Consider the following 27,981-nt stretch of genomic DNA (forward strand, 5'->3'; position numbering starts at 1 on the left):
ATGATAAAGCTGATCATCTTGCCAAGTAAGGCTGCTCTCAAAGAGCAATCTCGATTCCAGCAAATCCTAAAGATCTTTCACCTATTTATAGGGACAAAATATGGAAATTATGGAATGAGGAATGGATCCAGATTTGTTAAAATAAATTATTCAATTTTATCATAGTCCTCTACGGATAGGTTTTGACAATTAAAAAGTTTGAATTTTATTGACAATCTCTGACCGATATCGATTCGTATAGAGCAAGTTTATTCTGCCTAAAATCATATCATGGAAGATAATATCAAAGAATATTCGAAGGTGTCGAACAATTCTTTGAACACTCCACAAGAGCAAGTTGCTCGTAGCAGTATGGAAAAATTGAAGAAATCAGAAACTGAAATTCAACCGAAAAATGTCGTCAAATCGACCTCAATGATTGCCCTTAAAACATCCGATTCGAAGGGTGCTGGTAACCTGGAAGTTCCTGTCAGTTCTCCAGATCTCCAGAAAATGGATGACCCAATCGAAAAGTCAGAAACCTACATAACAAAGTAAGATTTCAGTAATGAGTTTTCAGATATACATAGAACCGCAACTGAGAGTAGGGGGAGTCCGGGAGACTTGCTCAGGTAGGAGACTTGAACCACCTCAGATATTTCAATTCAATACCGATACCGCTACCGGTATCGTAAATAGCTTGCGACATACTCGTAACAAGGCACAATTAGTGGCTGCTCCATTTTGGCCACCATCAGAACAGTTGGGGAGTGAGAGGGTTGAACGTTATTTTGTTGTTAGGTTGTAAGAAATTGAATAATTTTTGTTAGTTACACTGTATGAAAAGTTTAATAGGTGCGTTGTTTTATTCAGGTTTATTGCTGTCATTGATTAATATTGTTTCAGCAACGATGAGCCTTTTTAATAATAGTTGTAAAAGTTTCAAGAAAACATCTATTGAATAGACTAAAGGAGTACGAGAGACTTGACCAATGCTATGGTCGGGAAACATAATCAGCCGTCCAAGTTTCCCGCACTTAACTCAGATAGTAGTTCGCTTCAAAAAAAATTGAATAATAGAAATAAAAATTAAAAAATGTACAAAGGTTCAAAAAAGTGAAAAATATCTCGGAAATAAGTGAGAGTGACTCTGAAATGAAAAATATGTATTACATATATTGATACATCTGATATAGATGACATAGACAATCGTTGATCATTGGAAATTGTTTTTTCTTTCAATGTTTTTCCTGATGAAGAAACTTATGGTCAAGTCCCTCTCGCCCCCTGTTCAACTCTCACATGGGTTAGGGAGACATGAGCATATATTCGGTTCCTAAAAAAAGAATTGCTGTACTCGAAATGTTCATCTTACCATCATTCTACTATTATCTATAGTTACCTATTTGGGCATGATACCTTCACGCAAAAAAATGAGTTGCTACCATTTACAGATACAACTCAAGTGGCTTCAGAGTGAAAAGGGGTTCAACTCTCCTGGACTCCCCCTACTGAGACATATTCATCACACCAATTATTCATTTTTTTTTGTGTAGCAGGGGGAAATCTGCAAGACAGACAAAAACACACCCTCTCCTGAGTGGGAACAAGTGTGGGGATTCTCACTCTCCTGAGCTCGAGACCCACTAAAACCCCTAAACTGCTTCTTCATAGGTTTCGGGCATTTTGCCTATTAACCAGTTGACTCATATGGTTTCTAGACTCTCACACGATCATAGTCGTGTTAATAATTGTATGCTGCCTATATCTTTCATAGGTTAAGCTCTTCTTTGGTTACTTTCTAACTAAATCCTTAACTGACCTCTCGGTCTTCGGTGGTAGGTTCTTAACCTTCTAGCTTCTTCTGTTGGATAGTAGTCGACTAATCTCCGTAGTTCCTCATTTGGATGTTGTTTGGCTTTGTCGAATATCCTTTCCGCCTTTCTCTTCATAAATTCTGTAACTGGTTCCCATTCCAAGTCCTTGTAGATTTGTTTGTTCCTAACAAACCAGGTTACATTCATCGCCATTCTAAGGAGTTTATCCTCAGTGGCCTGTATTCTCTTGATGTGGGTCTTGGCTGCGAAGCCCCATGCCGCCGATCCATATGTGAGTTGTGGTGGCGCAATAGTTTTAATCATCGTCAACTTGATGTTTTGATTCATATGACTTCTTCTGCCTATGAGTGGATAAAGTCTACTCATTGCGGCTTTTGTTTTATCAACTGCACATTTGATGTGGTTTTTCCATGTTAGTCCTCTGTCAAGCTTCACTCCTAGGTATGTTGCTCCATTTTTCCATTCAACCTCTTCTCTATCAACTTCAAGGTTTTCTTCCATCTTCAATCTTCTCTTTTGCAGTTATATTGCTTGAGTCTTTCTTCCATTGATTTAGATTTTCCATTTGATGCACTATTTGAGTAATTTATCTATGGCTTCCTGCAGTCTCTGGTGTATGATCTCTGGGTGTCGATGTCTGAACGCTATTCCTGTGTCATCTGCGTACAAGGGGACCATATTTCTAGCATTTTTCGGGATATCATAAACGTATATTACGTAAAGCAGAGGTCCAAGTACCGATCCTTGAGGAACTCCCGCTTCCAATTGTCTGGTTTGAGAGGTTGCTCCATCTATCTTCACATAAAAGTTTCTATTCCTCAGATAGTTCCTTATAATCTTGCACGCTTGGTCGAATATCCTGCTTTTTTCATCTTGTGGATTAGACCTTCGTGCCATACTCTATCAAAAGCTCTCTCGATATCCATCAGAACTAATCCTGTGGCCTGTTTGGTCTGCATTCCTTCGGTGACTTATTCTATGAGCCGTAGCAATTGGAGTTCAGTCGAATGTTCTCGTCGAAATCCAAATTGTTCGGGTGGAATTATCTTCAATTTGTCGGTTTCCTCATTCAGCCTTTTAGGGATAACCCTCTAGACGATTTTTCCTAGTGCTAATAATTGGCACAAAGCTTTTTATTATCACTCTAAAGAGGCATTTCTGAGAAAGTTATAGTCCAATCACTCTAATTCTAATCTATCCTCGGAATGAACATTTTTTCCAAAAACATGCACAAAACATAATACTCGACCAAAACAGCATGCGAATCAATGGAAGGAAAAGCTTTAGTGCCATACGGCAAATCGTTCGCTATTCTAGTATTTCATAAACTCAAATTGGAAACCAATATTTTGGTTGTCATCATTGACCGAGTTATGCGGTATTGATGACGTCAGTAGCTAGAAACCGGTCTGCCTGCTACTCCCTCAGTCGATGATAGCACGTTCCCTGCATATCACTTCTTAATTTAGATTTCCACTAGTACATTTTCGTTGTTAATATGAAATAATGTCATGATTAGATAACCAGTCTTGAATGCGAACTCTCCTGTCCTAGAACAAATCAAACAATATTGGAAACAGGATATGTCAAGCACAAGGAAGAAGGGAAAGTTGAAAATGAAATTCAAGAATTATTTAAAGCAAATAATCTAGATGAAGATAAGCCTCTTGACTTGAAGAGTGGGAGAAAGGGCGTCTGTTTTGAAATAGCCGAAAGTCCTGATAGAATTTGCCGAAAGGGAATCTGTAAACCTTCGCCTGAAGTCAAAGAAGAAAAATCGGAAACTGGAAAGGACTATTCAGTGACGAAGAAGATTTGCCGTCGAGAGAATTTGGGACTGCTCACTTGCATCAACCGACCTTTGGTGAAAGGAAAAAAAACTGGTATAGAAGAGATCGATGCATCTCGTTGTACGACATTGGTGAGAGATTTTCCATTTTATGATTATGGAAAAGATAAATCTTCGGGGAGCACTTCTAATCAGCCAAAGATTATAGAGTAGAAAGATAGGAAACGCCCTCATATTTCTAGTACTAAAAACCGATCACATTTTGGCCAGTGAAAACACAGTTGGCAATGAGATGGCGCTGCAAACGTACTGTCAATACAGAATACTGTTTGATAACAGTTTTCTGTTTTATAATTGAAATGCGCGATATTCAAATTCTATTCCTTGTATTCAATTTCAATATCGACTTTGTTGAGGCCGGAAAAGAAACAGCCTAAGCGACAAAACAAAATTATGGTTTGGTTTTGTGACCAGGATGTTAGTTTTCATCTGAACATTGTTTGGAATCAAGTGATATCAATGAAATACGCTGTTGGATGTGCTTTATTTTCATTTTCAATTCATAAAAAAATTTACGAAAATTTCGAATTATGGACAACGAAAATAACTTCGACTAGGGCACAAGAGTATATTTATGGTGATCTGCCATACGTCAAAGGTGTATTTCTGTGCAATAGGTTGTTTCGAATTAATAAACTTATTTGAATTTGTACAAAATATACATATATCAGATATTGATATGAACCAATATTCAGTATAGCATCATCGTATACACACCTTACAGAAGTATACAAGACAGTTCTCAATTGACTTCTGCAGTAAAATGTTCACTGCACATAGTCACTATAGTGTTTGCAGGCCATTACCAAAGAGGTTCCTCTGTGCCCTGAAAAATTTATCCACTTCGGAGCTCTGAAAATAAAAATCCATGAATCCATCTTTCCAGTTTTAATACTTACATTTCCATTTCCCTTAGTGAAGTAGAAAACTCAATTTCGAAAAATCCATTTTATTTGATCCACAGTTCTTCACCATGCAATAATTTTTGAACGAAATTTAGAGCTTTCCACCAAGGAATAAGAAGAAAAAATTCAATAATCAGCAACTAGAGCGAGCTAGTTCAACAAAGGCGGTACGAGAATCAAAACATTCAAAACCTATTTGATCAAAATGACCATCTGAAATCTTACATCATTTCATATGTTTCTGCAATGACCCCCGAATTAATATTTCAACCAGTCTTAGAAGCACAGTTGAAAAACAGATAGCGCTCACATTTTTTTAGTCGCTTCGTTTCCCATTTTTCTACTCTATAATCTTTGATAATCAGCCATTATGGTTTAGGTATAGATAAATGATTGGGAAGAACGTAAATACTGCACCGCACTGATAATTTTCAGCAGGTACTCTGCTGCAATGGGGATCTAAATCAAAGAGCAGAACCACTCTTTATATTTCTCTTACGAACAATGCCGTTGTGTAGAACGTAGATGGTCTATGTGGAGCACCCTATTTTTTTAAGGGAAGAATGTTGAATTTTTCAGATCGAAACTACCGTTTTCAAAGCATCTGCCGAGAAAATAGATGAATCCATAATCGATGAAACGAAAATCGAAGGAGTGGAAAATCTCTTTGAGTCTGACGAAGAGAATGGAAGAGAAACTGAAGAAAAAACAGGTAAAGATATGCCTCTATTGAAAAAATGTAGTGATCTCTGGTGACACGCATTTTTCCATCCAGTTAAATGAGAAAATTTGTGAAATGGGAAATGCACTGGTTATCCCGAAATTGAATTGAAAACAATAAATGATACAGGGCGATTCAGAGCGAAAGGTATATCCAGAAACTGAATATAAGAGGATATAAGGGAGAATATTATCACAGCTTACTTGTCATGAAAATAACATAGCCATTTGGGCCAGCTTTGTGTCTCAAGATCCATATACTGCAATTATAAAATTAAGTAGATTGGTGTATTCACCAATCTACTCTATTGAGCAAAACTACATTTGCTAACAGAAGGATCATAAATTTTTTCTCCCCAACTTTGTTAAATTTTTAGCGATTAAAAAGCGATATTCTGTTATTGGCTTCAACTACCGCCCTCTATAAGCTGCGAACGAGATTTATATTCAGATTTCTCTCTTAAAAAACTACTGGTCAATGTTCATGTTGCTGCAGCCAAAATTATCTTAACTGAAGCAATTTTTGAAAATAAATTGTAGCCTGTGGATTTCTCTCTCATTTCAAATTACTCTGAAGAAGGTGAGTCAATGACTCGTACAAATATTTTAACAGTAGATTCTTGAGGTCATAAGAAACACTTTCTTTCATACAATTTTTTCCACTTCGGCCCTGATTAAAAAATATAACTAACTTTAGTTTTCATAATGAGCTGTGCCACCCCTGGAAAAACAAAATTAACTACAGATAACTGGCTAAATCTGTGAAAATAAACATCTGTTGATCTTTTAAACAGAGTTGTATTCAGCAAAAGCACCCTAATTTCACAGAAACTCTTTGATTTTTGAACAACAAATTACTCGAAAACGGCGCATTATACAAGAAAATATGAAAAAATACTTTTATTGCATAAAATGTTCAAATATGATGGCATTCAACTTAGTTTCAAGAGTTGGGTTCTTTGCATTTATGGTATTTTTATGGAACGTGATGTTCATAAGGAGAAAACTGGAAGACGTGGGTGATATCTTGTGTTCGAAATAGATTAATCAAATAAGTGGAAAACTAAATTCTGAAATTCATTTAATTAAATGAAACCGTTTGTGAGACAGAACTAAAAATATTATTTTTTTATGGCCTGTATCTATTAAACCGAGCCGATTCGAAAAAAAATGGTGAAGTGAAGAAAAGAAGTGTCTCTTTGACCTCAAGAATCTACTGTTAAAAAATTCATATGAATCAAGTAAATTCTACGTCAAAAAAGAAAAAACTACATAAAAACCTATAGCCTAAAAAGGCTTTGTTTGCAGGATATAGACTGCTGAAGTAAATTATTTGAAGAATCATTTGAAAATAATATGTTTTGGTTCGAAAAATTATATTTTGACATTCAAATTTCGTCCCTATATATTTATCATAAAAAATGATTTTTACTTCCCAAAATAAAAGTTCATTAATCGAGTTAATTTTTGTTGTTAATAAGAATGATTCCATTGAAATAGGTAGCCCTAATTTACATACATCAATAATTATTCATTACTCGAAAACGGTGCATCCTTTAAATAAAAAACTGGTATACATTTTTGTGTAGAATACTAAATAAACCAAAAATGTCCTTAAAAACAAATTAGCATTTTGCTAACGCCTCTCTCGATATTATTCATTAGTGCCCCTTCAAATTTTTTCGATGTAAATTTTTTTATTTTTATACATCACTTAACTTCGAGACATCTTTATCTTCATGTTTATTTTCAGCTGATGAGGAAGATGACGAACTGCTGAGGGAAGATGAAACGCAAGAAGTTGCCGAAGTTGTTAGTATCTATGTTGATTCTTTTTATTTGAAATAGGAGAGAATAGTGGGAACGAAAAGATTGCGCATTATGCAAATTATCTCTTTAATTATTTATAGCTTATATTATAATATCAACGGAAGAGGTAATTATCGAAATTGAACTAGATGCATAACACTTATCCATACAGCGTGCCAAAAAGTAACGTAACTCGTCAATAACTCTTGTACGAAAAATTATACACCCCTCGATTTTTAATTTCAAAAGCAATCCATCGTATGCTTTTTTAAATTTGAATTTTCTCACCCCTCTACTTTATTTTTTAGTATAAGAATAATGGTCTGATTGCAGTACTCACTAATCACAAATTGTGAATTATTTCGTAATTTTTTAATAAAAAAACAATTTTACTTTTTGCCACATCGCTGAATAGGTAAGATATGTACAGAACTGATATATCTGTGGGCCCTAAATTTCGTAAGAAAGAGTGTAGGACCAAAGTCTTAGTTTGAGGGAATTTTTCAGAATAATAGAAATATTCTCTTTCTAGTCTTTCTTACAATTATTCCATTCGCAACTAAATTTTGAATTTTGGCTTAGGTAGGAAAAAAGAGGGAATTCAAAAGTTTTTCAGTTTTTTCATTGTGACTCTTTCAGTGCGAATGCTGTCACTGTGCAATATGTAGATGTAAACCCAAATATGTAAGGAGAGAACTAACAGAGTCTCAAATGGAAATGAGGAGATTGAAAGCTCTGCAACTTGGTCTAGCGAAAGATAAATTAAGAATGGTATACTCCTGGGACACTTTAAAAGTTCCTACTAACTGGGATTTTGAAAAAGAACAAAAAATGCTCAGAAAAGCCGAACTGGAGGCGATGGTAAATATGCGATTTTATCAGCATATCTAATTGAGTATCAAAATATTAGATTGGCAAAAAAGTAATTTCAGATTTTTGGTGGAATAGAACAAAATTTTTCCTATATCTTCCATTATTTCGATTCAACTGTGTGGTAATTGAGATATTCTTTATTATTGAAATTTTCTCCATAAAAAAAGTTTCATAAACTTTGAATCTAATGAATGATAGTACCACGAGGAAAATTTGGGGCTATAGCGTGAGTCATTGACTCGTACAAATATTTCAACAGTAGACTCTTGAGGTCAAAAGAAACACTTTTTTCCTTTACCGTTTTTTTTTCCGAATCGGCACGATTCAAAAGATACAAGCTGTTGAAAAACCATAAAAAAAATTTATTTTTAGTGTAGTTTAGTGGCACAGTTTATTATGAAAATTCAAAATGGCTATATCTTTTTATCAGGACGAAATAAGAACCTATACCTATATGGTATAAAAAAAAAATGTTTCTTCTGACCTCAATAATCTAATGTTAAAATATTTGTACGAGTCAAAGACTCACCCTGTATAGTGGATCACCTCCCACCCAAGCTCCAATAACTCCTAACGAGTTGCTAAAGGTTTGTGTGAACCCTCGAATTATATCAATAAATAGTTTAGTTGATTATTCAGTTCCTTGGAAGCAGCTACTATACTTCATTCTACTTTATTTTAGCAGTCGGTTGGCCATGGAAATTTGACACATTTCACTGTTCACTCTGTATAGTACGAAAATGTGGGGTTATGAAGCTTGTCAAAACATTTTTGGGTTTTAAATCAACGCTATGTTGCCCGTTCTACGTAAAAGTTTCTGTTATTACGTATTTTATCACAATGTCGAATCTCTTCGGAAAATATCTGACGAACATAATTGAAGTTTATACAAACTGATTGAAGGCATACCAAATCCAGTTATTTGCATGGAAAATACAAGAGATCAGTATAATATCATAATATGCACTAGCTTGAGGAGAGTTAATGTTCGTTATCTTCTTTGGCTTACATCATTTGTAGATTTCAAAAATATTAACCCGACAATGAAATGTATATGATGCAATGGTTTGGAATGGGTATCTCCCGAAGGAATTAACAGATAATTACAAGAATGTTAAATTCTTCAACAAAAATCATCTTGCATCAATATAAGTAAAATGAATTGAAGGAAGTTTCAAGTTAAGATGAACTTGAACCACCTTTGAACAAAAATTTCACATGAATAAACAAGTAACAGGGCAACTTGCGCGTATTTGTGGCTATTCATCTTAATACATTGATGTAATTATAATATTTAGGTATTTATTAGTACCTTAAGACATTTACATTGTATAGGACAAGTCAAATGAAAAACAGAAAAATCCATTTTAGGGAACTCATTCTCCGATGACATTTATCGAAAAAATCCTGTAGTTAACTTTTCGCATTAATTCACTCAAACATAAAATTCTGAAATGCCACCACTTTTTTGGGTCTCCCAATAGAAGGAAATTCTTTGTCATACTCTTCATTCACAATCTTTCTGATTGTGGAAATATTCAGCTGAAATATAAGTCGTTTAGATTCAGATGAAAAATTATATAAATTCTCTTACCTTGAATATGTTCGCTACCGTCTGACGTATTGTGGATTTTAGATTATAACTATTTGAATGAGCGGACCTGAATTCTAAATAGCACTTCCGGAAACCCTGTCTCTTTTTTCAATCACTTTCTGCATTTTCGAATTTTCGTAATAAAAATTGATATTAGTTGTGGCAACGGCGTTATGACATTAACGACATTTCATGAGTGCCAACCTAACTTCGTTCTAGTTACAAAAACCAAAGATTATAGAGTAGAAAGATAGGAAACGAAGCGACTAAAGTGATGTGAGCGCCATCTGTGTTTCAAATGTGTTTTTAAGGCCCTAAGACTGGTTAAAATATCAATTCGAGGGACATATGAAATATTGCGAAATGTCAGAGTCAGATGGCCGTTTCGATCAAACACGTTTCGAATGTTTTGATTCTCGTATCCATAGACAACCTCGTATCGCCTTTTGTTTATCAAGCTCGTTCCTAGTTGCTGATTATTGAAATTTCGTCTAATTTCTTGGCGAAAACCTCAAAATATCGTTCGAAAATTATTGTATGGTGAAGAAATGTTAATCAGATAAGACGAATTTTACTAATGAAAATGGAAATGTGAGTATTAAAACTGGTAACATGTGACTCGGTCATTCATTGATTTTTATTTTTAGTGCTACGAACTACGAAGTGGATTTTTGAGGGCGTAAAGGCCTACAAACACTACTGACTACACCATGTGCAATGAATATTTTACTTCAATTCAATTGAGAACTGTTCATCCACGTAAATTGTTGTATGCAGGAAGCATCCCTCGCATGAATGGCCCATTTAGGGGAAATTATGACTTTTATTCGTCCATTCAAAGATTCTCAATTGCCTTCAATATATTCAGAAATGCAAAAGTTTTATTGATTTCGATTTGGGAATCGGGTGACTGTCAAATTGTTGTTTGGAAAGTCAAAGTTTTATGAAACCTTCTGTGAGTGTTTTGTTCATTCGTCAATCAATTTGTATATTTTGTGTCATGAAGAGACCATACCATGAAGAAATCATAAAAAAGCATGAAGAAATTATACTGATGGGCTTGAATACAGGTCTTGCATACCTCTGTAAGGTTTTTTCAATTGTGGTTCTAAAAATTTTGTAAATCATATGAAAATAACGGAAATATGTATCCTATGACGGTAAATTGAATATTGGTACATATTAATTTCTGATATAAATTGTATAAATTCAACTAAGTTTATTAATTCAAAGCGTTTTGCACAGAAAAAACACCAGATAACCATACACTCTTGTGTCCTAGGCAAAGCTCTATTCGCTGTCCATAATTTCAAATTTTTGTAAATTTTTTATAGATTGCAAATAAAAATTTATCACATCCAACAGCGTATTTCATTGATACTAAGTGATTCCAAATAATCTTTAGATGAAAATTTACATCCTGATCACAAAACAAAACCATCCTTTTGTTTTGTCGCTCAGGATGTTTGTTTTCTGGTCTCAACAAGGTCAATATTGAAATTCAATACAAGGAATAGAATTCGAATTTCGCGCCCCTCAATTATAAAACAGAAAACTGTTAGCAAACAGTTTTTCTGTATTGACGATACGTTTTCAGCGCCATCTCATTGTCAAATGTGTTTTCACTGGCCAAAATGTAGTCGGTTTTTAGCACTAGCGATATGAGGGCGTTTCCTATCTTTATACTCTATAATCTTTGACAAAAACTTGAGAAAATTATTTCATGGCCAACCGACTGCTAAAATAAATTTGAATGAAGTATAGAATACAACACCTCTCTAATCACACCAAATTGTCAGCATTGATTTTCTCTGGTACAATTAATTTTTCATACAGTTTCTGATAGTTAAAGATGTTTTTGTAGACGATCTATCGATACCTCATGTGTATCGCAAATATTGATTCGTTATGTAAAGTAGATTCCTTCCAATTCGTGGGAAAACTGAAAAGCTTGTTAATAGCTATGTTCAAGACCATGGCGATGTGATTAAAAATTACAATTCAACAGAATTTTAGTTGACTTCAACCACCTGCAATGAAGTGTTTAGTTTGAAATATTTTGGACGATAGATACCAAAAACTTTTTACTAACGGAGCACTTTCTATTGATTTATTTGTCGATACTTTTAGTTAGAAGGAGCGGAAAAATTGGAAAGGGAAAGAATAGAAGCCCTGGCTGCACTCGAAGCAGAAGGAGAGCAAGAAGAAGAAGAGGAAGAGAAAGAAGGCGGAACAGAAGGAGATAGGAAGGAAAGAAGGAGAGAAAGAGAAACGGAAGAAGATTGGGCTAGGTACAAGGCTATGGAATGGGCAGGTGAAGATTATTGTCTTCCTTTTCTCTACTGAAGTACTATTCTACCAGTACTGACATTTCCCTAACAATAGTCATATTGTTCAATCTACCCAATTCATTACTATCATCGAAGAAAGAAGCTTAATCATCACTTAAGTACAGGGTGTTTTAAGCAAAGTGTCAACTAGAAGTATCTATAGAACCGTATGAGATAATTTTCTGAAAATTCGTTATTCATAACGAAGGGCCCAGATCTATATGCAGCTAAAATATTCTCGTTTCATGGTACTACCGGAAGTTGAGACAAATTTTGACTTTCCAAATGAAACATTCTATATTTTATTACATTTTTGGATTCCCCTGAGGTCATTTGAAGTTCGCCATACCCAAACGTCAAGGCTCAAGGTTTTGTAAAAAGTATATTCATTTGTCTCAAACTCTCCGCGAAGATAGTCTTTAATGAATTTTATATTAACAATAGTGACAAGAGTGGAAAAGCGCTGAAGGGCCACAAAAAAAATGGGACAGCTCAGCTATGGTGCAACCGAAGAGAAAAATAGAATATCATTTCATTCATCCAAAATTCCTCCAAGAAGCCAAAAACACATTCACGGATCAAATACAAAAAAACAAAAGTCATTAGACCTATTTTAGCCCTCCTCCTGCCTTGCATCTCAAAATTCCGACTCACAAGTTGGAATTCCGACTTGTATCTCGGAATTCCGACTTGTATCTCAGAATTCCGACTTGCAAAAGATACAGAGTTTAAAATTCTTATATTTTCTAAGGATACTCTGTAGATTCTGCTCGTTGTCTAAGTTGATCAGAATGTTTTTCGGGGATGTCAAAAAAAATTGCCTCTAACTAATAGTGGTAGTTGGAAAAATGATTCCTATATACTCCTTCGCGTAAAATACCCTGTATGTTTATGTTTCAAAGGAATCTTCACTGTATAGGTTATCCAATTGCTCGGTACTGAAGAGATCAAAGTATGAAAAATACTTAATTCTTGAAAATCGCTGCTATCACACGAATTATAGTGGTACTTTCAGACATAACATTGTTTTTGAAAAACTCAGGCAAGTTCCCAATACATTCTTCAAATAAAATATTTGAATTTACGATATCGCAGTTCGTACGGTTGAGGTTGTACAACGACCTATTTTTTAATTTAACTGTCATATCTCCTTCAATTCGAAGATAATTTCGCAGTATAGTATATTAACATCTTTTATTTTCATAGGCCTTCGTCAAGAATACACCCATCCCGTCAAAACTTTAAAACTAGATGATCTAGATGAATTGTCCAACATTTCATGGACATCTCAGCCCAATCCACAGTATCTCCTAGGAACAATGGGAACCAAAAGAAGTATATCCACATCTACCACTACTACTTACTTAGGTCCAATTGAGGAGCGCGAAAAGTCCTTTGTGAAAGTGAGTTCCAAAGGTGTCAAACTAGATGTACGACAAACAGAGAAAGAGATGGAAAAATTATTCAAAGAAAGAAAGAGGAGGCAGATCCAAGGAGTCGAAAAGAGAAGAGAAGCAGGAAAAAGGGTCAAAATGACCGAATCACTTCCAGAATTATCTCCAGTAAGTATCAAGCAACATTGGACGCTTAATTTTTTTGGAAACTGTCAGTTCTCACATTCTAAGCTTATCAGTATATACAGGTTCTTTGACTAGTTCAAATATTTCAACAGTGGATTCTTGAGGACAAAAGAAACACGTTTTTCCCTATACCATTTTTTTCGAATTGGCTCGGATTGAAATATACAGGTTGTTGAAAAATAAAAAAAAAATGTTTTTTCCGAATCGGAAAAAATGGTATGGGAAAAAAGTGTCTCTTTTGATCTCAAGAATAAACTGTTGAAATATTTGTACGAGTCAAAGACTCACCCTGTATATAAAGAAAATCATAAGAAGTCCTTATATAAAACTATTAGAACATTCATACAACTTCCATTATTATATTCTTATATCTACTTGATTTTGAGTCTTCTCTTCTTTTCAACTTTTCGGCTTGAAACCTGATCTCCATTATTATTATTAAATTTTCGCAAATTAACTAACTCATCCCCGACTTCATTTACCTTTTTTGCCCCCCGTCTTAGGGAAAAGATCTACATCCCACATCTGGGCAGTACAATGCAATGGACATTGTCGATATTTCTCATTCACTAATAAGTCACTCCTTAGTTTCATATAAGAAATCCTCTTCAAGAAAAAGACTACTGGCCTTCACATCGATTTCAATGAAGGTCTTTCTTTTCATTCTTCTTTGTGTGAATGCCATCAACATACAGATGTTCGTTTTTCCGCAAAGTGTTTTCAAGATGTCTGCAATTTTAATCCACTTTTTGGTTGCTGGTTTACTTCATTTGCACCATTCTTCAAGTAGTTGAACTCTACTTCTATTTTTCGGGTACTTTCAGCTCTTCAGCTCTTTCTATGTTATTTTCGTTGCTTCAACAGGTTAACAGAGCTAATCTCTTCACAAACCTTTTAGGGCTTTCACTCCCTATCTCTGAAACAAAATCAATTAAAAAAGAAATCAACGATTTGCTCCTGCGTAAATTCTTGCACTAATTTGTCAGGAGCAACTTAACTAGAAAAAATTGTTGCCTGACAATGAACTCAAAATAAATAACGTTGAAATTATAATTCTTCGTAACGTTTCGGAGTCTATATCAGACTCCTTCATCAAACGAAAAAATCTACTTTTGAAAATCTTCTGAATCAACGTTTCTGTGCAGTCTCTGTTTCTGTGTGTTGACAATTAATGTCAGACAAAAAGCGACAATTCCAGAAGATTTTCAAAAGTAGATTTTTTCGTCTGATGAAGGAGTCTGATATAGACTCCGAAACGTTACGAAGAATTATAATTTCAACGTTATTTATTTTGAGTTCATTGTCAGGCAACAATTTTTTCTAGTTAATTTGCTCCTGACAAATTAGTGCAAGAATTTACGCAGGAGCAAATCGTTGATTTCTTTTTTAATTGATTTTGTTTCAGAGATTGGGAGTGAAAGCCCTAAAAGGTTTGTGAAGAGATGCAAAATCCTCCCAAAATAAATTTCAATCGATATCTAACAGAGCTAATGTTGGATCATACGGCATTAGCCAGCCTTCGTAACTTGCGATGTTAATACTGACGCCAGTCATGAATAATAAATATTTCGATCCTGGCTGTATCTAATGAAGTTTCCATGATATTTTATCTCACACTAGGTTGATTCATTACTGCAAGCAGATACATCCTCGATAGAACTAGAGCAAAGACCAGAAATTTACGACAGCCATGTACAAGTAGCAGATGGTAAGAAAAAGAAGATGAAACCTTCGAAGGTTGCTGCTAAGGAAATAGATGAAAAGTAATTCTTTATCTACATCACTACTACCATAGATCTTTTTGTTATTTTACATATTTCCTGACAGTCTTTATAGCTCCTCAGTTATGTTTTCGTTATTTGGTTATTTCACTGAATGAAAACAGGAGAATCAGTGAAATATTTTCTTCGAAAACTCTAAACTGCATATCTACATCTACTGAATTGCAAAAAGCCGAATCAGTTGAGACTGATGAAAAGTATATCTGAAATTTTCGAAATCAATCTCATCTCAGCACAGTTGGTGACTTAATTTCATCCCGTATTGAAAATTTCCAGTATTCAGATAGACATAAGATGAATTTTTGTAAAAAGCATAAAAAGCCTATCGAGCCTTGAACAAAAATACTTTTTTCCTCATACTGGATATACTGTCAGGAGAAAGAAATATATTCAAATGCTCCATGACGATTCCTAATATACCTATCTGTTTTGTTTTAAATGTTCCATCATGATTGAGAAATAAGGTTTGTTATCAATTTTACTCGTTTCCAATTCATAACTTATGAACCGTATAGGTTCAAAAATTTAAAAATTGTATCAAATTCGTGCGGAAAAATAAAAATGGCGCTATTGTCCTCAGCTTTCATGCCTTCTTTCAAATATGTAAACGAGTTCTTGATTTTTCAGTTTCGAAATAATATATGTATACATATACCTATACTTCATTCACTTTTATTTTAGCAGTCGGTTGGCCATGGAAATTTGACACATTTCACTCTGTATAGTACGAAAATGTGGGGTTATGAAGCTTATCAAAACATTTTTGGGTTTTAAATCAACGCTATGTTGCCCGTTCTACGTGAAAGTTTATTACGTATTTTATAACAATGTCGAATCTCTTCGGAAAATATGTGACGAACATAATTGAAGTTTATACAAACTGATTGAAGTCATACCAAATCCAGTTATTTGCATTGAAAATACTAGAGATCAGTATAATATCATAATATGCGCTAGCTGAGGAGAGGTAATGTTGGTTATCTTCTTTGGCTTTCATAATTTGTAGATTTCAAAAATATTAACTCGAAGATGAAATGCATATGATGCAGTGGTTGGGAATGGGTATCTCCCGAAGGAATTAACAGATAATTACAAGAATGTAATTTAATTCAACAAATATCATCTTGCATCAATATAAGTAAAAGGAATTGAAGGAAGTTTCAAGTTAAGATGAACTTCACCTTTGAACAAAAATTTCACATGAATAAACAAGTAACAGGGCAACTTCCGCGTATTTGTGGTTATTCATCTTAATAAATTGATGTAATAATAATAATTATAGGTATTTATTAGTACCTTAAGACATTTACATTGTATAGGACAAGTCAAATGAAAAATAGAAAAATCCATTTTAGGGAACTTATTCTCCGATGACATTTATCGAAATTCCTGTAGTAAACTTTTCGGATTAATTCACTCAAACATAAAATTCTCAAATGCCACCACTTTTTTGGTTCTCCCAATAGAAGGAAATTCTTTGTCATCCTCTTCATTCACAATCTTTCTGATTGTGGAAATATCCAGCTGAATTATATTTCGTTTAGATTCAGATGAAACATTATATAAATTCTCTAACATTGAATATGTTCGCTAACGTCTGACGTTTTGTGGATTTTAGAATATCAGGGTATAACTATTTGAATGAGCGGACCTGAATTCTAAATAGCACTTCCTGAAACCCTGTCTCTTTTTTCAATCACTTTCGGCATTTTCGTAATAAAAATTGATATTAGTTGTGGCAACGGCGTTGTGACATTAACGACATTTCATGAGTGCCAACCTATTTTCGTTTTAGTTACAAAAACTTGAGAAAATTATTTCATGGCCAACCGACTGCTAAAATAAATTTGAATGAAGTATATGTATCTTTTTTACCCAGGTTTTTCGTATTTTTAATGGGCAAGTCGATGAATTTGAAATAGAGGATCATGTTCATTAAATATCAGAATGATTCGTAAGTTACGACAAAGGCTAAATTGATGAAACCTCCACGACCCAATAGATAGGATATACGATCAAAGTTCACACTTGAAATGTTTTTCACTTTCCAACGGGATACTCTCTACAGATGTTCAGAGAAAATCATTGCATAAAGCCATATTTTGTACAGTTGTTTTCAATAATATTTTCCGAACTCCACAGTCGTTTACCACTGGGACTGAGAAGAGAGGCTCGAAAATTGAAAAAACCCAAACATAAAACCTTCAAGGCTTTGCCAGAATATGAAGCTGCAAGACTAGCAGCACTTCAAGCTCTTGATAGGGACGCGAGGGCAACACAGGTAACGTGTTGTTGAAGTTAATGTATTTATGGCCATTGAGTTCAACAAACCACAGTTGGTTTGTTTGGAATTGATTATATTCAACTAGTTTACACATTTTGATGATTGAAAATTTTATATATTTGTACGAAAGATGCAGTATGATTGAAGTCATACTAAGGAAGGGCGCAGAAAAAATATCCCTTCTTTCATGTAAAGATTTCTGAACCCCACACAGTACAGCTTTCGTGAGATGCTGAGCGGAAATTTTATTCATAATCATAAGAGTAAAAACACGTTAACTACTTTTGCTGAACCAAATGTGTTCACTCAGCCATAACGACAGCGAACCTATCGACTGAGTTCCTTGTTGGAATCACTTGATCGATCTTAGATGACAATGATGGAGCCCTCTGTCTAGGGAAACAACTTTCCAGAAGTCAACCAGTAGCTTTTTTACCTCTTTTTTAGGCTCCCATGAAAAATTCTGCCGATCAGTTTCTACATTCTGCTTTCTGCTGAGTGTTCCACGATTTTTGAGAGATCCTGTTGCAGCTTCAGCGGAGTAGAATTATTATCACAAACTACTCGATGAAGTTCTCATGAAGCAGCCTTGTTCAGGAAGTATTCTCAAAGTCCTTCAATTTCCTGAGTCACACAGTTGAACAAATCAACATTTCGTCTAAAACCAACATGTCGTGAAAGCTTTGGTTCCTTCTATTGAGCTATGAGCTTTTAGGGTGATGTTATTATTATTATTATTATTATGACTTAAGCCTTGCAGCTTTCACACTACTCTCCGAGGAACATTCACTTATCCTAGATATCTCAGATATCAAAAGGATTAAGCTCTGTTGGAGCCCTTTTCCAGTTTTTGGGCTCATGGTGGTGGTACTCGGTTTCCTGATGTCGTTCGGGCCCTGTTTCTGCCTCGTCTCCTTGGTGTACTTTGCGTTCCTTATCTCCCCTCACTTCTCGTCAAAGTGGATTATCAGTATGACTTTAGCCTTGCGTCTTTCACACTCCCCAACAGAGGAACATTCATTCATTTACCCAGATATCTCATATATTAAAAGGATTAAGCTCTGTTGAAAGCCTTTCCTAGTTTTAGGGCTCATGGTGGTGGTCAGGGACGGGCTTCTCCTCGGAAGCCTGATGTCGATCGGTGGAGTTGCCTCCTCAGCTCTTTGTTGTCGGTTGGATTAATACACTCCCCACACTTCTTGTCGAAGAGGGTATTGTTATTTTCCACGATCTTCTGCTATGTACTTGGGTACTGTTTCCGTCATCCCAATCACTACCTACCGCTTTCTGCATGGCTCTATGGATATTTTCATCCAATTGGAGTTTTCTCAGATTATCTGGTAGATTTTTCGGTATCAGTCCTATAGATGAAATGCCCATAGCGATGATCTTGACATCTTTTATTTGTCTTCAGGTTTGTTCCTCGAGATATTTGTATTTTGAAATCTTTTCAATTGTGCCTTTCTAGTAGATTATTATTATTTGGAATCACAACGTCGATGAATAGTGCTCTGTTCTCATTCTTATTCAACAGAAATAGGAGGTCTGGTCTATTTTGCGATATTTTCTGGTCTGTGGGAACCGTGTAATCCGAGTAGAGCTTGTGATGATCATTTTTCAATACCGGATGGTAGCTGTAATGGAGAACCTTTTTTGACATGAGAAGTTGATATGTTATGGTCAATTCTTGGTTTGAAATCTAGGCAGCAGCATCGTGCCTATACATACTTCAGCCTTGCTGCTTTCACACTCCTTTCCGGAGGATATATCCCAGATATCTCAGATATCAAAATGATTTGGCTCTGTTGGAGCCTTTTTTGGGTTTTTGGACTCATGGTGGTGGTCGGACCCGGGCTGCTCCTAGGTTTGTTTTCTTTTCCTTGGGGTTCATTGGGTTCCTAATGTCCCTCACTCCTTGTCAAAGTGGATGCTGCTCTCTTCCTTGTTATTCTGCAGTTCCCAGTAACTTGCGTAATGTTCTCGCCTTCCTTAGCAGTACCTACCGCTTTCTGCATGAATCTATAGAATACTATAGATGGTTTCCTCCAATTCAAGTTTCTTCAGATTCTCTGTTAGTTCCTTCGAGATCAGGCGGTTGATGAAATGACAATAGGGATGATCATGATCATGGATAGCGTTCAACTTGTATTGTCTCCTGGTTTGTTCCTCGAGATCTGTTTTTCGAAATCTATTATCTATTAATTCGAGTATTATTAGATATCGTTTTCACGTTTAAACGCGCAGTTAAGAATTTAATATGTGATCACTGAAATAGCATGAGGCTATTGATATTTCGTACATAATATCTTATACAATAAGTTTCTAAGTTTGTTGCCATTCTGAAGCGATTCAGATTAGTCACTAGGCATGTAGTTATATTTTAATGCGCTTTAAAAAAAAAGTCATCTAGTAAGTTATGATATTTTGAAAATTCATATAAATTGTCTTACGGCCGTTTTCAATAATCCTATCTATCCATTGTTTCAGTTACAGAAGATAGAAAATGCATGTGATTTCGTTTCTATGATCTATCTGTAGATATATTTTAGAATAGTTAGCAATGGTTACTAATCTTCAGTAAGCGAAACGATGGATAGATAGGTTTATTGAAAACGGCCGTTAAAAAAAAATAGATTCAGCTCTGACCAGAGTTGTATCTGGCTGTGACAAAGGAAGAACTGAAACGAACACGTTTCAGTTCGTGACCAAAACGTGTTTATATCTTTTCAAATTTTCGTGTTTTATATAATATCTTCATCTATTTTTTTTTACCTTATGAGTTATGTCATTGTCTTTATAATATTGCTGTTATGCCACTTTTATTGTTTGTAATAAAAGATGTTATATGAAATGTCAAAATATCAGTCAATTTTTGTCGGATGCTAAGGAAAACGGCAATAGTACCTTATACGTCGACTGATGCCTGAACCTCAAATACTTCTTAGGATATGAACATTACACTTGTTTTAACCTTTTTACTATGAAAACGGAATTCGTGTTTTTACAGAGCGGTTTTAAATTCAATAACCTAACAGTAAACCTCATCCAAAGAGAACCTTATTGCCTTTTTTGAGTAAGATGTTATTTTATATACTAGCGACCATTCCAGTCATTCGTAAAAAAAATGTCAAATAACTTGTATAACAATATGCTGATCACATTGAAAATATGTGGTGTCCGTAATGCTAGTGAAATATCATGAACTTCAGAAAAATATACAGTGTGAAACATTTGGCTCTTCTAGTTCTGAGTTGTCATTTATTGACGTGAATGTCAACCACTTTCAGGTGACATCTTCCCATTTTTCAAATGCAAAGTAGGTGCTTGAGAAATCTGCATTCTTTTTTCGAAACTGTTATGTTGAATTTAGGAATGACATTTTTACGACAAAAGATGTCATTTCAAAAAATGGTTACCTGTCTCGAGATTTTCTGAACAAAGCATACTGGAGATATTGAATTCATTCAAATTATCGTTTCACTCTTAAGTATCAAATAAGCGCAAAATCAGAGCGATAAGGTTCCTTTCACTCCATCTGCAATGGTGATCGAATTTTTACCCGAAGACGAGGAATTAGTCATCAGGTTTTATCCGCTCGTTGTCTCTGGCATATCGTGGTTTAAAGTTGAGTTCTGTCAAAATTGACTCATTTTCTGTTTCATCAATCTCCTTGGAATCTTTTTTCGGTGCAAAACAAACCTGAACACATTAGAAAATTCTCATTCATATCAATATGTTTCTCTGGACATCCGATAAAAACCTGACGAAAAAAAACGGATGGTATGAATGTAACCTTAACGTTTCGTACCGAAATTGAAACTACATACTCGACCACGAAGTATAGTATATAAGCACTTTCATAATGCACACTTAGCTTATTTTCAAAACTACTCTAGGACGTTGTCTTTCCTGTGTCACTCAGCCTATGTGTAGATAGAGGTAGATGCAACGATTATAAAATCTTACATAAAAATAGGAATCGTCTAATGGATAAGTTGCTGGCACAATTTGAACGAAAGAATAATACGAGAAAATATCGCACCAGGAATGCAATGGTTTCTTTAGTGAAAGTGATGAATTGATCATCTAAAAAATTGATTATCATATTGGATATGATTTTTTTCAAGTCATGTCCCTGTCTACCTGGTTACTGCACATGTGAAGGGGATGGACATTGGACCTTCTTGAAGTCCGAGCCTAATCAAGATCTCCTCGCAGACACTGGCGCTGTCACAGCTGAACGAACCGACAGTGAGCTGAGAGCAGCGGGCGTTTACGTATGGGAAGATAATGAGGTGAGAAAACCTATTTCATCCGAGCAAAAAATTTGTTCCACTTGCAAGTGTCGACATTTAGTTACTCGGGACTTTATTTGATAGGAATCGAAGAAATCTATCATCGGGATGAATGATTATAAAAGGTCTTTCATGAAGCGCTTCCTATGTTTGATTTCAAATAAAGCACAGAGTGTAATAGCATCGACATTTTTTCTTCGTTGGCCAACTGATGGCATTTCTTCTGAAATATAACATTGTTCAAATAACCGTATATGTATGGATTTTGATTATAATCAAAATCCAGAAATATGTGTCCTTATTACCACACCAAGGCCTTCCACTGCTTTATTTTCAAAAATACAGGGTGGCCATTTGAAAACGAAACAAACGAGATTACAGACGAAATAAATTTTTTCGATAGAAATGCTCGGAAAGGTCGATTTCTGGTTCGAGGGGAACAACTTAAGATGTAGGTTACGGACGTATAGCGCTTCAACCAATTTTTGAATAGGGAAGATGGGGTGAGTGATACCTCTTTTTTCATTTTATGCATTAGTTCTCGAAATATTCTTAACTAAGTTTTTGAAAATGAAGTGGTGTTTTCATGGCACTTGTAGTGTTTTTTTGTGAAAAATCGACATTTTGAGCTTCAAAACAACCATGACTGTGGCTTCCTTCCTCCAATCCACTGACATAGAAATCTTTAATCAAGATGTCGAACAAACAAAGCGTATTGCGAAGGAGCTCAATCATGCTGAAACTCAATCTAAATTATCTTCGATATAATTTGCAGTATTTCCAATAACATGCGGTAACACTTGATCGATAGAAATCTCCAAAAAGTCCAAATACGTACATATCTCTAATCAGATTACCAGGTAAGAAAATCAAATCATTAATGATGCCACAGAAATATTCCAGTCCCAATTCGTGAAACGATTTCCGACTTAATTATGAAGTGTTTTTTCAGTTGGCTTCAATAATATTTTCATTTTGTTGATTATTGAATTCATATCTTTTTCAAAAAAATGAGAATCGATAATTTTTTATTTATTACGAACAGATCATTAAGTTGGCTTACTGGTTCTTTGACATGTGAATTATTCTTAGTTTTGAATCGAGACTTGTATGTGTTCTAATTCATTGTTCGACATGGTTAATTCAATTGCAGAGCGGGTGGAAATAATTTCACTTTTTTTTGCAAACAATCAATGTGCGAATAGAACCGCAGAATTCTTCAATCAACTTGTGGCTTCAAGGGAAGCCACAGTCATGGTTGTTTTGAAGCTCAAAATGTCGATTTTTCACAAAAAAACACTACCTACAAGTGCCATGAAAACACCACTTCATTTTCAAATACTTCGTTAAGAATATTTCGAGAACTACTGCATAAAATGAAAAAACAATTACTGTGCTGAAATCAGTATAACAATACCTTTCAAATGAGGTATCACTCACCCCATCTTCCCTATTCAAAAATTGGGGGTGAGGGTTGTAGTAGCAAGGGTTGAAGCGCTATGCGTCCGTAACCTACATCTTAAGTTGTCCCCCTCGAAACAGAAATCGACCTGTCCGAGCATTTCTATCGAAAAAATTTATTTCGTCTGTAATCTCGTCTGTTTCGTTTTCAAATGGCCACCCTGTATATAATTGGATTATAAAAATATTGATATTGACGTTGACAAAAAATTATCAAATTTATGTTTTCAAATTAATTCAATAAACTACTTTTATTGAATTGGTTACTTTAACAATTTAAGATTTAAAAAAATTAAATGTTCGCCTAATGATTCGAAATGAAAAAATATTTCGAGCTGGTCAGTGGATTCTACGTAAAAAAGTGTCTAAAGAAGGTTCAAGTGTCAGATTTGTAACTTCAAATACAAAAAAGTTATGAGAACTTTTCGGAATGAAATCGTCAAAATCTCAATTTTTGTTTATAACCCGAAATCTAAAAATGATAGGCCGATTCTATTTTCAGATTTGGATTAGTCATGAAAAAAAGAGCTAGAGAATGTGTCATCCGTTTTCTTCTAGCTGCTACAGTTCTCGAGATCCTCTCAGTATACAACGAATTTTGCCCAGCCTGTACAGTAACCAAAATAATGAATTTATTCCTTTTGGCTTTTCCACAGTGTATAAATGTTTATTTCTATTTATTCAATTGATAAACAATATAGAAACTTCGGGTGTTTTTAATGAAATAGTTCCTATCAGAAAATGGTGATAGAATATTTAAAAACTAGAGTTCAAAATGAGTATTATTTAATTTTTTATTTTTCGATTTTTTTCAGTGTCCCTGCTCACATTCATACGAAGACTTACATCCTACCCCAGAAGGTAGTGGAGATTTCGTTGTAGCCAAATCGTCAGAATTGAGGAAAAAAATTATTCGTGATGAATACATTTGCTCCTGCACGAAAAGATATGGGCAAACAGTTTTGATCGTCAAACCTGACGCTATGATATTCGAGGACGTAATACGTAGAGCTCTTACCTACGTTGGTGGATTAGAAATCGTAAATGTGAGTACCTATGCTTACTATGCTATATTGTTATTGTTGACTCTCTATCTAGAACTTCGTACGATAATCTAGCAGTCTCGTGAATATTTTGGACAATAAAGGAGTGTTGCTTCCGAATTTGAAAACTTTGGAATAGTTTTTTCGTATTCGTATAACTTTTTCCCATAGATTTCAAAAGCACGAAAAAAGAAGTTCCATAGAGTGCCATCATACGCAGGATGCCATCAATCATCATAGGCACACTTCCCCTACTGTTAAAATATTTGTACGAGTCAAAGACTCACCCTGTATATGCTTTGCTACGAAAAACTATACTCCATTCACTTTTATTTTAGCACTCGGTTGGCCATGGAAATTTGACACATTTCACTCTGTATAGTACGAAAATGTGGGGTTATGACGCTTGTCAAAACATTTTTGGGTTTTAAATCAACGCTATGTTGCCAGTTCTACGAAAAAGTTTCTCTTATTACGTATTTTAACACAATGTCGAATCACTTCGGAAAATATGAAGTCGAAAATATGTGACGAATATAATTGAAGTTTATACAAACTGATTGACGACATACCAAATCCAGTTATTTGCTTGGAAAATACAAGAGATCAGTATAATATCATAATATGCACTAGCTGGAGGAGAGTTGATGTTCGTTATCTTCTTTGGCTAAAGTTTGAATACGTTACATCAGTTGCAGATTTCAAAAATATTAACCCGAAGATGAAATCAATATGTTGCAGTAGTTGGAAATGGGTATCTCCCGAAGGAATTAACAGATAATTACAAGAATTTTAAATTCTTCAACAAAAATCATCTTACATCAATATAAGTAAAAGGAATTAAAGGAAGTTTCAAGTCAAGATGAACTTCACCTTTGAACAAAAATTTCACATGAATAAACAATTAACAGAAGAACTGGCGCGTATTTGTGGCTGTTCATTTTAATACATTGATATGATAATATTAATTAGGTGTATTTATTGGTACCTTAAAACATTTACAATGTATAGGACAAGTCAAATGAAAAATAGAAAAAATCAATTTTCGGGAACTTAGTCTACGATGACATTCATCGAAAATCCTACAGTAAACTTTTCACATTAATTCCCTCAAACATAAAATTCTCAAATGCCACAACTTTTTTGGGTCTCCCAATAGAAGGAAATTCTTTGTCATCCTTTCATTCACAATCTTTCGGATTATGGAAATATTCAGCTGAAATATAAGTCGTTTAGATTCATATGAAACATTATATAAATTCTCTTACATTGAATATGTTCGCTACCATCTAGCGTATTGTGGATTTTAGAATATCAGGGTATAACTATTTGAATCAGCTCGGACCTGAATTCTAAATAGCACTTCCTGAAACCCTGTCTTCTCTTTTTTTCAATCACTTCCGACATTTTCGTGATAAAAATTAATATAAGTTGTGGCAACGGCAATATGACATTAACGACATTACATGAGTGCCAACCTTACTCCGTTCTAGTTGCAAAAACTTGAGAAACTTATTTCATGGCCAACCGACTGCTAAAATAAATATGAATGGAGTATATATTTCATTTAACCGTTCACCCTCATGGAAACACCTCTTATGAATAAAGATTTTGGTTACAGGAAAGGAAAATCATTTTATCACCGGAGCAAGTTGCAGAAGTATACTCGGATAAATATTATGGTGGTCAATCGTATCCACTCTTTGTCCTGAAAATGAGTCGTAGTCCAGTTTTGGTTCTATGTTTGGCTGGGTTGAGAGTTATGGATGTTATTGAGTCAATGATAGGAAAAAATAGATATATCCCCGATTCCTGGTTCCTTCCAGAAAGCATCAAACGACGAATAGTGTTATCGGAAGATTTAGATGATGCTTTTCACATTTGTGAAGATGCAGAGCAAGCTGCTGTTGAAAGCCGATATTTCTTTCCAAACTGTGAGTAATTAATAGAGCAAGTGAATTCAAACTAATTGGTACCAATTCAAAATTTTATGTCCTTATCCACACTAGGTATATTTTGGTTCACGGAATATGGATACAAAATAAAAGATTCGAATTGATTAGTGATGCCCACGAGACCAACGAGACGAGACTTTACAGAAGTCTAGTCTCGTTTTAATAGTGATAAATCTTTTAAACTTGATAAATACATACAGTCCCTGGCCAGTTTATTAGACGCACTGAGGATTTTTTTTATATTTACGGGTTTTGCCCGAGGAAAAAGCAGAATATTTGAATTTCATTTCCACAGAATGTCAGTTTTATCTACGACTCTCATTAAATTGTTCTATTTGGCATTTATTTTTGATGCTGTAGTGTTAGTACTTAAGTATGATTCAGTACTATGTCTTCCAGTGGACTTCTTGCATTCTGCAGGTTCGGACGTTATTTCGATAATCCACATATGAAATCATTATCTTCGAATGCAGCAAACCGAAAAATTCTGCATTGATAGTATGAAACTCTCATAGCTACACAGGGTGGCTCAGCAAAATATTAGAATTTCATGTTTAATCATCAATAAATCAATATTTTTTATTGAATATGATATATTATATGTGAAAACCATTTACAGATGAAGTATATGTAACATATACATTCAATTTAATAATTCAATATTGAAATTTTGCATCGAATCAATGCGTCTAATAATATGGCCAGGGACTGTAGAGTACTTCCTGACAGAGATTTTTGAATTTTTGGTTTCAATAATATTATATTATCAGCTTAGATTCTGGAATATGAAAATTGAAATTCGCCAGCCAGATCCTAAGACTCACACTTAACTCACAAGTGTCAGAACTCAGCAAGCTTAGGGGTTGAAATAAAACGGCAGAGACCTATGACGGCTCACCCGTAGGTAGATTCTGCACCCCCTGGGTATCCACACCAGCAGAGTATCGTACTAACAGTAGGGGTGAACACAGGAAAGTAAGGAAAAATTAAGGAAGGGTAGCCACCCCAAAGTGCGTTCTGTACCTCCAAGGTATCCACGCCGGCAGGGCATCGTACAGTAGGGGTGAAACACAAAATGGGGCATAGGACGGGTGAGATGGAAGGCAGAGATTCCAAGATAATGAAACGGACCTTTAGTACTAGAAAATTGTCCGATGTATCTTGATGATTACATTTTCGGTCAAATTTACCCATAATCCAGTTTATTGTTTCATTTCACGAAAAAAAAAATGGTTATTTCCTGTTCTCCTCATATGAATCCTTGAATTATTCCATTTCAGTGTTGGTGGAACCGATTCCTACTGTCCCGAGCAAAATAAATGATCTCCGCAACAAGTACCTGGAACCAACATTATCAAAAGGCCTAGCAGCTGTTGCCAGAGCAAAGCCCTCAGATCCAATTTTATACTTAGCAGAATGGCTTTTAACTCACAATCATTTTCAGCCTTGGTATAAGCCTCAAAATATTAATATGGTTTCAATTTGAAGATTCAAAAATTTTCCTATAAATATGGGATATTATATAGTTTTTCCGGATAATATGCGAATAGTGATCTCTAAGTTTCAACAAATATTTCACTTAACTAGTAGATATATTTATATACAATAAGTTTACTTTTATATGCTTTACTTTTATTCGGTTTTAGACATATCCTTATAATAAACCATAACAGCTACCACATGTG

General features: G+C 34.8%; 1 protein-coding gene across 3 annotated transcripts; it reads left to right on the forward strand.

Annotated features, from left to right (window-relative positions):
* Positions 1 to 249: 249 nt before the first annotated feature.
* On the forward strand, positions 250 to 27,967 carry LOC123314252 (calponin homology domain-containing protein DDB_G0272472-like). 3 transcript variants are annotated; one of them, XM_044899424.1, is made up of 13 exons: positions 255 to 533; positions 3,372 to 3,738; positions 5,151 to 5,283; positions 7,045 to 7,103; positions 7,740 to 7,961; positions 11,698 to 11,881; positions 13,104 to 13,459; positions 15,113 to 15,240; positions 17,401 to 17,539; positions 21,670 to 21,837; positions 24,114 to 24,344; positions 25,963 to 26,275; positions 27,577 to 27,967. In XM_044899424.1, exons 1-13 carry the CDS (start codon positions 271 to 273, stop codon positions 27,780 to 27,782), a joined length of 2,769 nt encoding a protein of 922 aa, XP_044755359.1. In that variant the 5' UTR covers positions 255 to 270; the 3' UTR covers positions 27,783 to 27,967. The 3 variants fall into 3 exon arrangements, with proteins under 3 accessions (XP_044755367.1, XP_044755359.1, XP_044755350.1); XM_044899415.1 differs by having other exon boundaries at positions 256 to 533; positions 15,098 to 15,240; XM_044899432.1 differs by lacking the exon at positions 25,963 to 26,275 and having other exon boundaries at positions 250 to 533; positions 15,098 to 15,240; positions 27,577 to 27,752.
* Positions 27,968 to 27,981: the final 14 nt, after the last annotated feature.

This window comes from Coccinella septempunctata, chromosome 1, assembly GCF_907165205.1.
Source record: "Coccinella septempunctata chromosome 1, icCocSept1.1, whole genome shotgun sequence".
Taxonomy (NCBI): Eukaryota; Metazoa; Arthropoda; class Insecta; order Coleoptera; family Coccinellidae; genus Coccinella; species Coccinella septempunctata.